We start from the raw sequence: 13,737 nt of genomic DNA, 5'->3' as shown, positions 1-13,737 counted from the left end.
TTTCATGTTTGTAGCCATGAACAATTGGACAAAGACACACCCAACCCTCCCTCCCCCCTCCTTTCCCCCAACCCAAGACTCCCAGGTGAAAGCGAAATCCCGGGACATAGCGACAGCCAGCCCCTGCCCTCATCAATTGCACGAGCTGGCATAGAGACCAAGTGGTCTTGTGCTTCTTGTATGTCTTGGCCAATAAATGAAGCACATAAAGGCTACACTTACACTGCTGGGACTATGGAGTTATACTGCTGTGCTAGTCCATAGTCGACTCACCTGTAAACACAATCAATGATGATCTGCTCAACTCCTACTCAGGTATTACTATTATCAAACATGTTTCCAAAGTCAGCTGGACAAATTTAACAAGTTCTGTTGATTACTTGAATCCTCTATATCAGTAAAAATATAGCAGAATAACCCCAACCCGCCCCCCCCCCCCCAACAAAAAAAAAAAAAAAATTTCAAAATAGAAACTCCAATTTGATACCGATGGGGTATAAACCTCTAAAATCATATGGGCAAAAACATGTTTATTGCAACACTGCCGGATGAGTAATTATGGGTACCCAATTTGTGTATAATGAGGCTGCACAGTTACAGGAAGAAATCAGAATGCAACCATCAAAGTACAGCATTTCTCATCTCAGTTGAGATAAGGGAGTGGCACCCTCCAGCTCTCCCAATTAAAACTCGTTTGCATCAGTGCAAATCAATATTATGGGAAAGTGTTGAACCTGACAAATGTTCTTCTCTGAAAAATCTGACTCCCTCTGAAGCCACCCTCACTTCTTTCTCATTTTTACAAGAGCTATCTTTTGTTCTATCTGATGTAACTAACCTGTGCTGAGGCACCATTATTCATTTTTTCTAAAAAATGTTTCAGTGATTTCACCTGCCAGATGCAAAGCAGCCAGTGGGAAGCGGCACTTTGTTCTTCTCCTTGTATATAATAGGATGAAAGCAAACAAAAAAGACATTGATCTCCCCAGATTACGGTTAAACACAGTGAAGCAAGTTCTTGGGCATGCCAACTGGGGGACCACTCTTTCCAAACTTTCTTGCATCTTCATCTGCAACAGGCAAATGATATCACCATCTAACCATATCAATCATCTTTACACATCAAAACTTCAGGATGATATGTAGGATTGGTCATCCCTAATAACTCATGAGTTCCTTTCTCAGACCCAACCTGAGGCTTGCCAACTGTGTTACCACTACACTCACAATCAACCATCATCTCCACAACCTTGGAATCCACAACTCCAGCTTCAACACCCCAATTTCCAGTAACTCCTACCCTACCACGGGCTCGCCTGGAAGGCCTTGATATTATGTTCTCTTGTGAAAGAGTTTCTGCACCCCTCTTCCTTCGCTTTGTATTAAGGAACCCACAAGCAAGAGCTTCCAATGCTTTTGTTGTCAATGGCCGGTTTCTCGTGCTCTGCCTCCTGGAATTTACAGTAGGCTGCTGCTCGGCAGTACTGGTTCTCATATCCTCAGAATCCTCTAGCTGTTGACCGGTTTCAGATGGTAACAATGTCCTCTTAGTGCTGGGGTCGTCCTGGCTGTCTACCTCCATGGTAAAGGGTTCATCAGTTTCAAAATCTGGTGGAACATGGGGTAGATTAAGGTCAATCAAAGTCCGTGGTTGACGTTTCTCATTAGGTAGTTCACCAAAACCATTTCCTTTGAGAATCCCTTCACTGCTCTCATCTGGACTGCTGTTAGCAGAAGAACTAGTAGAAGATACCTTATCCAGAGATTGAACCACTTGAGAAACTATGGTCTCATTTGCATCAGGTGAATATAACTGGAAAGAAGGCTCCTCTTGTTTTCGGACTGGAGCCACCAAAAAACTGTTCCTGCTGTGGCTTGTTTCTGACTGATTACAAGCAGTTAACCTCCGTCTTTTTGTGACAGGGGCATGGTTTGACTGGCTGGGTTTGACACTCTGGCCGAATTGGCACTTTGTCTTCCTCTGTTGCTTTTCAATATTGGCATATGAATTTGCATGATTGTCCAATGGTCCATTGGAAGGATCTGGACCATTAGGGATCCAGCTGAGTTGGCAAATTGTCTTCCTTGGTTGCTCCTCAATATTCTGGCATGAATTTTCATGATTGTCAGATGGTCTATGAGAGGGATCTTGACTGTTAGTTGGCATCTCATGCTCAATGCTCTTTGATGAGTCAAGTTCCCTTTTAAACATGACCTTTGGGGGGCTGGAAGTATTGTCATCACTGTGACCATGAGCTGGGTCATCATGAGCCATGTCTGGATCATCCACAATCTCCTCAGAGGTATCCCTTTCAGGATCTCTCAAAATGTTAGTTTGGATGGAAGTATTAGTAGTGTTGACAGGTATACTTCTTAGTTCTCTCAACTTTGATGGTTCTGCTCCATAAGCCAAACTGGTATCCACAATGGTAAACTTCATGAGCTCCAACTTGCACTTTGAAATGCGTGGTCGAAGATAACAATGACGTTGACGATCAGAGAATCCATCTTGATCCACTTTCAGCTCTGAGTCCCACCTATATTCTTCCTGGACACTGCTTTTAACCGCTTCAACCTCAAGCTCCAGAAGACTAGGGTCTAATGCAACTTTGTTCAAGACATCACTAACAGAATCAAAGTAGTGGTTTCCTTTCACAAGTCTCCTTCTTGAGAACTTCTTAACACCAGGTATAAGGAACACCAGAGCATGCTTGGAACCAGCACAACCATAATTCTTAGGCTGCTCAGAGTGCCACCCTCTTGCTAGTAAACGGGGCCAAACAGCTTCCCAAAAGAGATCATTTGACCGGGCTTTGCTTAACCGGAAGTCTCCTGTTAGAAACTTGATGATGTCCCCAGACGTAAGAGATGAGCATGCCTTGCCGACTGGTATTTCAGGACGAACAGGAATAACATGATTGGATTTTAATGGCTCCATCACGATGCCGGTCAAGTCTTGCTTCCCTTTACCAATTCCTACAGCTTCAATGAGGTTGTTCATGCCAACTGTAGCCTTTAAAGCAGAGACATATTCTTCCAAAGAAATTTTCCCCTCTCCAAATGTCCTAGAGACCTGCAAATTGATCACAACTTATTTGCAGACAGAAAAACACAGTATTTGCTAAACAGATAAAAAGCAATAATAATTGCAGATACAATTTCAACATTTTAATAACCAATCACTACAACAAAAGATTTAGGAGACTTCTGCAAGTATAAGAATTATCATCTAAAGCTTACCAGAGGAGGGGAAAAGTCAAGAATGACAATACAGGAGGCTTTAACAGAGAAATTTTGACAACAATACCAGAAAATCTAGGAGCATGTAAAATTTCGAGGAGATTGGAAGTAGCAACAAAATTTCTGACATATTTCATACACTCACTTCAAATTAAGTCTGCAAGGGAGAATTAAACCCTTTGCTAATTTCGATGAATAGTATTTGGGAGGTTTATATTTTGCTGACATCAAACTCTTCCTAAGGGAGTCAACATACTCATAGGAAAAGCATCTACAGGATATTTAAATTTTTAACAAGCAAAACATGTAAGAACACTTAATTTTTCAAAATATGTCTCCATGAAACTTCAAATGCATTTCTTTCCATTCTTTTTCATTGTTTAGTTTTTCAAGAAATGCCTGTAATTTCTAATCCATTTCCTTTCATTGGTATCCTATGTCTGTATGCATTAATCCTAACAGAAAAATACTCGTACAAACAAAAAGTTATCAATATTTGGCTGATATCACCTCAGCAGCAGATAGGCACATCATCTGCATGTATTTTAAATCATAATAATGGTCTGCACATTCTTGGTTCACTGTTCCAAATTCCCAAGCTTTGCTCCTACACATTTGAATGTTCTAAGCATGGAATGTTAACCCCAGATATAGCAGTGAGCTAAATGATAAAACAGGATTTGTGTGGCCAGCCCAATTTAGTTAGGCTAAGGATCAGTTGAGTTGAGTGTCAACTCTTATTTGCATAGGTTTCAGTTCTTATCAAGCTTGTCCACAAAGTGAAGGATAAAGGTAGTTGATTAATTCAAATAAGTGTAGTGTGGCTAAAGCTGATGAGGAAATGCTGGCCATATGATTTGGTTTCACTGCATTCAATATGGATGTCAATTTAGACTTATATACTAGTTGCAAATACCAGTCGAAAAAACGATAAGCTAATATATTGAGTAGAACCGTCAGCATGTACCTGATGCATGCACAACAGTCGGAAAAGGCCAAATTCAGAAAATGGGGCGAGCTTGTCACTTAGGCTACAAATTTACCTTAGAAATACTGCTTTTACGAACATTAAAATTTCATTTATTTTCACAATTGTAATAAGTATTTGTGATGGAAAGATAAAATGAAAACTATGCTATACCCAACAATAGTTTCAACAACTACGATACTTCTGGAAGATTCAGAAGATAAGAGGAACACAATAGAATAATAATGATATGATGATTATACAGGATCATGGACATAGCTAGGGAGAAAAGAAGTGATTACTAATCCCAGTTATGTCCCTAGATAGGTCCTACACAGATAGCTAGAATTCATGCCTATGAGTTGCTGGGTTTCCTAGGTGAGGATAAACTGTAACCAAGAGACCACCAACAAGCTCTGGGTTGCGTCAAACCCTCAAGAACCAGCAGGTGGCAAGGAAGATATGTTACTATCCAGGCACAGTACAATAGCACCTTAGTGACTTCTCTCCCGGCCTAAAGGAAAAGCCGGTCACTGAGGCACCAGGATGCTTTAACAAGACTAGCAAGCAAACCTGTACTATTCTGTCGAAAACTTAGATTAGCAAATCATATGAATCCTTAAGTGAAAACATGACAGCCTCTAAGCTTTAAGAGTCATTGGAAGGTTATATTGTTTGCACCACAGTCAATCCTCCAGCGCACATGTTTCAGTAATTATTTATAAATTAGATTTAATGATTCTGTTTATTCAAAGATGGCTACTCCACAAGAAAAATAAGGATTTTAGTTGAGAGTTGGGGAAAAGGAAAAAAAAAACCCAGGACATTACCATTTTTCACAATTCATGGTCCTGATAGCAATAAGGAAGATGAACAAGATGTTGCCATAGAATTGGAGCACTGTAATGGAGTGGATGAATTCTACCAAGTATTGGATGACTGTCATTACCAATCGGGTTAAGGATATTTCTTAACAGAACTTAAAGAATAACGATAAGACATGGAATAAAATGACAGAAATCAAAGTCATAAGTCATAACCAAGAAATAGATGTTGCAATGGATGAGCAGCAAGAGAATAAGATAAAATTAGAAATTGATGCATTCCATGAAACTAAGAAGATAAGAGAAACCATATGTCAGGAAGACCAATAACAGGCATTAGTGTAGAGTTATTTGGCACAACATTTAGACTCCAAAGGCAAGGAGATTGCAAAAATTATAAGTCTGAATGGTAGTACTAGACTTGAGATCCAAGCTTTCACAGAAGATACAAACCTGAAAATAGTGAAAATAGTTGAATGGTCCCAAAATACAATTTTCTTAGCCAAGCTCTAATCATTCAAAATAGTTTCATGAATGATGACTACTGCCACTACTCCATGTATACATTAATCAGCTAGTTTCCTTGGGTAGGCCTAATCCGGGCTTATCCAAATTAAGTCCCATACATAAGCTAAGCAGAATAAGACCCAAAAGACGATTCATTCAGCTATGCTCTATGGCCAAAATTTTGTTCTCAGCACAACCCAAAACCCATGCACTAATAATCAAACTAGTGAACCAAGGTGGCACTTAGCAATCCACTATGTTACAAAGATAGGGATGGGTCTCAAAATCTGGCACAGACACAAGTTTGGATTCGACAAGGCCCCAAGAATAGGATTAATTTATATGTTAGATAAAATCAACTTATTTACATCCTGTTCTTTTTCCTCCACAGTATTTATCCCAACCAAGTTTAAAGTGAGAAAATTACAACAAACCCAAGCAACTGCAAAAATGAAAATAACCACTTGATCTTAAGATGTCAGGTTATCTCCTGTCACCAGACCATCTCCATAACATGGTCCATTACCTGAAAATCACAATGTTCACATCAGCAAATCAAGGAGTTAGCTAACATGGTGACCTGTTGACTCCATAATCAAGATGAGATACCATCCAGATATATGACATTTAACTGATGACATTTGTATTATCTTATCAAGGCCAAAGCACTGACAAACCTCCCACACCCCCAAACCCAGCTACCCAAAAAAGCAGAGTTTAAGTACCACTCAAGGGATTTCACTCAACTTCTGTTCAAACCAAAGATCGAAGTCATTCCCCCTGATGTACTGATATTCTCCATAAAAAAGGGCATACCTAGTGCACGAGGCTCCCGCCAATGCAGGGTCTGGGCCTCTGGGAGGTCATAATGTACACAGCCTTACCCCTGCTTTCGCAGAGAGGCTATTTCCAGACTCGAACCCATGACCACTTGATCACAATGGAGCAACCTTACCGTTGCACCAAGGCCCGCCCTCAGCGTATTGATATTCTCCATGTTCAACCAAAAATGGTCCCTCGAAATATCTCCAAGACCAAGTAGCTCACTGCCTATACAGCATTAATCTTATAATGAGCCACCAACCAATTAATTATAATATGATAGTAATAATTAAACTAATAAATCATCTTATTACCCAAACATGTCATGTATCATTGGAGTTCCCATGTACAAGAGGACAAGCTTATGGGCTTGTGGGTATGGAATACATGTCTGATCTCAGCAGTCAGACACTCGGACATGTCTATGAAGAAGAACAAGAAGAATAAACCACCCGTAAACACATTGTAGCCAAGTCCCTGTACCCATGGCCAATTTTGGAGACGCCATCCATATCCTAAGTTTTGGGAGTCAATTTGATTCATCTCCTTGACACATAGTGTACTTGAACCCCATACCCATACCTGGGTAACATAGCTCGCTGACCTTCATTTTGCTTATAGACCCACACCTTGTCCTGATATGTTCATTCCAAGACTTGATGAGGGCATGCGATGTCATTGTAACCTTAAGTAAACTAAAATCAACTAAGCCTGACTTATCCCAACTGAATGGGGTTGGCTACATGAATCCTGTTTTGCAATCAAAGCTAATATAGTTTTAAAAAAAAAAATTTGATTCAGCTCATAGAACAAAAATAAAATATTATGTACTCCCTAATAAATATCATGTGAATAATAATTTACAAAATATAATCACCATTTTATATACACACAAATCTCATTAGAAACAACTTATGCTGATCAGTAAATTCCAAAAGTAAAGGTTCCAATTGACTTCGAAAATATATTATGTATACCTCTAGCAACGTATTCTGGCAATCCTCTGACATGCGAGGAAGCAAGCGTGACAACAATTCTTGTTGCCTCCATGCAGTAAAAATCTTTTGCCCATGTATACATCTTCTGCTTCTTATCTTCCTGCACTCTGACCACTTACGATGCCCATCAGACCTATAAAACTCCCCATAATAGAAAGATTGTATATCCCCCATCTCTTTACTCTCCATAAATCTCTTCACCTGATTAAGATTCTTCCCAAAGATATATAGACCAAGGATAAAACTCTCCTTGTCAATGTCACTCCAAGATCCACCTAAAGACCCTGGAACTGGACAATAAGTTCTGCCTCCATGCCTCTGGTCTAGGTTAGGCTTCTTTTCTTGCAACATAGGAAACACATCTATCTGCCTGCTTACCACAGTAAATTCAAGGCTTGCTGATGGCTCTAGTCCTTTTCCATATTTGGGGGCAAAATCCAAAGATTCACGTTTCAAATCTCCATTATTAGAAACCACCTGGTTCTCTTTGTTGCTTTCAGATTCTACCAACCCATTTCGGTTCATAGTATCATCTGGATCACTGAGACATTCCAGTGATTCACACTTAATATTAGTAACTCCATCATGGACCCACATAATAGGGATGGGTAATCCCACTAAAAAAGATTGACTAACATCAACCATGTCTTCTGCATCACTTCGCTTTTTTTTAAGCTGAAGACAGTCGGATTCTTTTATTAGAAGCGGAATTTCCACCTGGTACTGATCCCCAATTCGGGGAAACACTTGTGGTTCTCCAAAGATACTGCTTATTTCAGGAGAAGCTGGTTCAAGTGACAGGTCAACAGGTGTTTCTTCTATGGCTTCGAGTTCTTTATTCAGTTCTGCTGAATCCATCTGTTAAAACATAAAAAGAATAAACCAAGGAAATTAATCAAATCCTCTGGCATAAATATGAATCAAATACTTTAAATACAACTGAAAACAGATAAAATTATTTGCAAATTGTGACAGGGTGGTAGATTAAATTATTATGTCAAATAAAAATTAATTTAAGCAAAGATTAAGCAAGATAACATTAACCAAAATGGATTACCCTTTAAATCTATGATAAACCTGGGCTCAAAACCCTGGTTAGAGACCAATATACCAACCTGCTTACCCACCAAAATAATACGATATGCAAATACTTGGAACTTTAAAACTGAAGAAACAAAATATTTGATTCACATTGCTAGAAAAGGAAGAAAATTATCCATGTTACAACAAGGAACCAATCAAGCTAGAGATTTACTAATAGAAATGACATGGATGTGATTCTGAGCAGTAGATGCTGCATTAGCATTGCTGCTGAAATTGAACGTAGTGAAATAGTGGCAAAAACAGTGTGCAACAAAATCACCTCTGTAACATGCACAGAAAACCATCCTCTTTTGTTTTCATGGAATGTCCTTTCCATGATTAACTGAGTGATAAGTCACCAGTAAAAGTTTAGTATATAACAATTGGATTTCAATTAAATTCCACGACCTCTTCATGGATCGCAAACCATAAAACAACCTGAACCCTAATATCTACTAAAATGACATCCCAAAAAAACAACTTCAAGATGATAGTTTGGATCCCCCAAGTTAATTCTATAGACAAATAAATCCTGTCCCTAATGCCAAAAGAAATGCACATGTAAAATTCAGAATATTTGACTGCAGTGGAATACAGTGATAAGATAATCCAGAAGGAATGACAAACACTGACTATGTGTCAATTCTTAATCAGGAAAACACAAAGCCTAAATGAGTATCATAGAGCTCCTCTAACAAGATGACACAGGTTAAATGGATTTTTTTCATTGTAAGATTCAACAATCGAAACCATATATATTCTATTTGCTAAAGAGAAAACCATAAGAATTCAAGCAGGCAATTCCTCATAATAAAAAACTTGACCTCATTGAGCCAATTAGGCAAACCAAATTACGTATAGATGGGGAAATTTAAATAAACATGTAACTGAAACCGAAAGAGTATTTGAGCAGAAAAGATCCCAATGTGTAAGTGAATCAGAGGGAATGCTATAAGTTGAACTCCGAATACAATGCTGAAAATATATACATGATAGAAACACTCAATAAACCCACAAACCAGATTCCTATGACCCAACCACAAACAGCAATAAACGCATAGAAGCAGAGCCTCAATATTAGAAACCTATGTCAATGATAAAGAATCCCAGATCCATACTCAAACCCGAAGCAACACCTAACGCTCTAGCCCATAAACAACCATCTCAAAATAACATCAAAAAACACAAAAAAAGGGAAAGACCAAATTGGGAAGAAGCCCAATTGTGCTAAACTCTAGATACTGAACTCCATATCTTATGAACCACACGAACAACGTTCGGACTGAGCGAAACACACAAGCATCACGAACCAACACTCTTTATGAGAATTCCCATGTGATCCAACCAAAATCAACTTATTCCAACACTAAAAAACCATAAAAACAGTAAGAGAAGTACATTAAATCGTCTTACAAAAGGAACAGAACATGCAGAGGAATGAAAAAAAATAAGATTTACTAACCTCCATGGAAGAGCTTGGACGTTAAAACCCACGTGAGAACGAATGCCTGCACAAATGGGACTTCATGGTTATATATCGATTGACCTCGATTGTCAACTTCTCCATGAAAAATTACGAAAACAATAGCATCAAACGAAACATAACACACACATACAAACCACAGTGATAAAACCAACACACAGGAAAGACATATAGGGAGAACAATAAGACACTAAAGGATGTTTACCTGCTTTAAGAAACCTGAACTTTCATGGCTAACGAAGGTTTAGAATTCTTGGGGACTCGCAGGGAAGAAAAAGAGAGGGAAGGCCAAGGGGAGGAAAACCAAACCAAAGTCGTTTCTCCCTCTTTCCTATAGTAGAGAAAGGGCTCGAGAGTAGAGAGAGAAAATAATCTAATATACGAGTTTTCAGTAAGGGAGGGCGATTTAAATAAAACACTCAGAGAGAGAGAGAGAGAAAGGAGAGGAGGAGAGAGAAAGTATTTACTTTTCGTTTTCCGCTGGTTTTGAAGAATTCTTGGTTACATGAGGATTCGACCACTGGGTTCGTAAGCGGATTTCTTACTATCTTCTGACCATTTTACCCTTTTTTTCTCTGAGACTTTTAAAAACAGATTAATCTTCTTTTTTGTTTTTTTTTGGATAAGAAAAACAGATTAATCAATCAAAGCAAGGACAATTTTAATAAAATAAATTGATCATCCGCTTAATCCTGACCGTTCAGATTCAAACGAAGATGATCCATTTGATTGTCAGAACCTATGAAATCCAGGCTTTAAATCTACAGCTACGATCAGCTGATGCTCTAATGCATGCCAACCCTTTCACTGGTGGGGCCCACTCAATGTTATAGGTATCGTGTCTTTTATCTTCGATTGGAATCAGGTGGTTCCTATAGACACAAACCAATGCCTTCGTGTGCAAAATGACCGTTCTACATTGATCTTAGTAAACAATTTTACCCTCAAAGATACCGATACTAACATAAATTTTTACGAATTTACTCGAGTATCACCAATCCAATAATATCGGCCACTGGTATTGGTGTCAAAACTGATACCGATTTCTAAAATCCCGACCTTGGAAAGATGGTGATTAGTTCCTTGTCGAAAAAGTAATAAAGTCGATTACGAAAAATCTCTGAAGGGTATTTCTGTCACATTGAAGAAATTGAGTTTTTGGTAGCTTTTCGAGTTTTGATTAGAATAGTTATAAAATAATAAATGTGTCTTTCCGTGAATATATATATATATATATATATATATATATATATATATATATATATAAAACTTGGTAGGCAGTTATGAGACGTTCATGAGAAATACGGCGGGCAAAAGTTGATCTTATTAGAACAGAAACACCATCCATATAAGATCAGACGGTAGTTATTGGATTATAGATCAAAGCGATGACTGGACTTCAGTGCCGTCCATACTATGCCGAGAATCCAATAGTAAAAGTGTTACTGTGTAGGCTAGTTGTCTATAATGCGAAGCACTATAATCTTGACTACTCCAGAGTCCAAAGTCCAGACTGATTCTCAACTCTCGACGTATGAATTGACACTCGTAAGAATCTTTTTCCAATTATTATAAAAGGGTAAAAATTAACTGACGGATAATGATATTTACAAATGTCGAAGCGTACCCGCAGACACGTGTAGGGCTTGGATGAGTTAATGTGGGTCCCACCAGGTCCCCATTTTGTAAACCTCATAAAGCGATGCTGTGGTTACCCGTCGGTGTGCCGAGTTATCTTCTGACAGTCACGGAGACTCAGGCAGGACTCAGCAGTCAGGACTCCGGACGGACTCGAATATTTTGAAATTGCAATTGGAGTTCCACACGCTACAACGGTACAACCTATAGTAGCAATGTAGCATATTTGGAATGCCCCTGCACCAGCTTGATCAAACGTAGGGCATGGTTCTAAGAATCGGTATTGTATCGTTCGATACGGTTTCGCACTTTATCGATTTCGATACCATACCGATATTGTCACACCCTGATTTCAAAATCATCGGAATCTGTGACTGAAGCGTGTAAGTACGTTTTCACACTCCCGCCAGGATCACAAATGCAGTAATTAAGCTAACGCATGCACACCGCACATAATAAAACAAGGTAAGATAAAATATATATCCATAGTCAAAGTAACGGAGCTGAATGATAACATAGATACTGTGACTGTTAATGTTTATCCAAGATATATCAATCTGTTACATCAATAATCCAAGCTATGTTATCTTTCTATCAGGACTTATGTATTAAATAGTATTTAAGTAATATATCATTCATGATGGGACCCAAAATGATAAAGTAGCAAGTATCCATAAATAAAAGTAAAATGTCCAAAAAGGGGCCACTGGCCCAGCATCCGATAAAGCTACTCTCCTTGGTAGCACGCCTCGCAGTCGCAGCCTAGCCCATGCTCCCCTACCTCAGAGGCCCACCAGTCCTCGCCACTATCGTCCTCAGGGACCACGTACTCTGAGCCACTTGGCTCCTCCATACCTGCATCGCCTTCTAAAAAAGGTTTCCCTGAGGGATGAGCTCTACTGAGCCCAATGAGCAAATCGAATCATGCAAATGGTTACAACATATATGGATGATAATATTATGATGCATGAATGCAATGATTACTTGTGCACCTAACTCTAACCTCTAAGTCAGGTATACTGCTACATACTACAACACCTTAGGTAGCATCCCCGGTCATCCACCTCTCACACACAGATGGCTTATTCGACGATGTCAAACCCGAGTTGAGCTAGGAGCCTGCCGATCCCGGTCCTCCGGACTCGCCGGTCCCAATACCTCGATCGGCATCATTGGTTTACCCAACAAACCCTCAAATTAATTCCACTACCAAGGTTTTGGTCCTACATCGGAATCGCCGCTCTCAGTCCCTCTATCGGGCTCACTGATTTTCTTGTGGGGGATTATCCAACACATAGACCCCTATTGGCCAGGGTTGTAGCACCAGGTACGATACCAACCTAACTAACAACATCTAATGCCTAATAGGGAATGTACGCATATAAGCCAGAGGTCAAGTCCATAGTCCCTCCACCGGGTTTGCTATCCTCTTGCCCCCTCTAGTTTACACGCACACATTCAATCACAATTTAGTTATCGATCCCAAGTCCAGCGTACACTGTGGTACTTGGATCCTTTCATTCTTTCACACGTTTCACAGTCATTAGTTATTCCCGTATTTCAACTCCAAAACCACATCCATCTCACAGATATAGCCATATTCACTCTCAACAAGTGTCACCATGCTTATTCTCATCACACATTCACATCTATCTCAACACATTATACCATGTTTATTCTCAACTCATAAAGACAATTATATTCTCATCGCACATACTTGCTTCACCATTCTTTCACATTCACATTCTCATTTAAATATGAAAAATTATCAACGCCATCCCTTGACGTTTGCCTATATTTTAAAACACACCCACTAACTACCATAATATCAGTGCCACCCCTTGCTTTACCAAACTAATTCCACACAGACTCCCTACCGTTAGTTAAGAACTGTTAAGTGGTGATGTCAGCTATATAATATTTTTTAAAAGACAATTCTGCCCTTCTTAGTGGGCAAAGTACCTAATCTATCCTTTCAATTAAAACACCCCCAAACCCTTCTTCTTCCTCACACTCACCGACAACCTCTCTATGAAACACTATCATCATCATCAACTCCCATCTCCATGATCAACACAACATTATCTTTGAGAATTTGAAACAAAACGGCCATTCAATGTAATTTATCAATTTATATATGGTCGGACTAAAGGGGTTAGTTTTCTCGGTCCAACG

General features: G+C 39.1%; 1 protein-coding gene across 2 annotated transcripts; it reads right to left on the bottom strand.

The window, feature by feature from the left end:
* Positions 1-876: 876 nt before the first annotated feature.
* Positions 877-10,285, bottom strand: LOC122669547. Of its 2 annotated transcripts, XM_043866330.1 has the most exons (5): positions 10,130-10,285; positions 9,904-9,949; positions 7,338-8,216; positions 2,271-3,073; positions 877-2,042 (listed from the first exon to the last, which is right to left on the bottom strand). In XM_043866330.1, exons 2-5 carry the CDS (start codon positions 9,907-9,909, stop codon positions 1,106-1,108), a joined length of 2,625 nt encoding a protein of 874 aa, XP_043722265.1. In that variant the 5' UTR covers positions 9,910-9,949; positions 10,130-10,285; the 3' UTR covers positions 877-1,105. The 2 variants fall into 2 exon arrangements, with proteins under 2 accessions (XP_043722265.1, XP_043722264.1); XM_043866329.1 differs by having other exon boundaries at positions 877-3,073.
* Positions 10,286-13,737: the final 3,452 nt, after the last annotated feature.

This window comes from Telopea speciosissima, chromosome 7 (assembly GCF_018873765.1).
Source record: "Telopea speciosissima isolate NSW1024214 ecotype Mountain lineage chromosome 7, Tspe_v1, whole genome shotgun sequence".
NCBI lineage: Eukaryota > Viridiplantae > Streptophyta > Magnoliopsida > Proteales > Proteaceae > Telopea > Telopea speciosissima.
This window is presented reverse-complemented; position numbering and strand designations above follow the sequence as displayed.

Excerpts from the sequence above, each read along its gene's own strand:
- LOC122669547 (XM_043866329.1), bottom strand. Across the intron at positions 3,074-7,337 it reads GCCAGAATACGTTGCTAGAG|GTCTCTAGGACATTTGGAGA; the intron begins GTATACATAATA and ends ATCAATTTGCAG.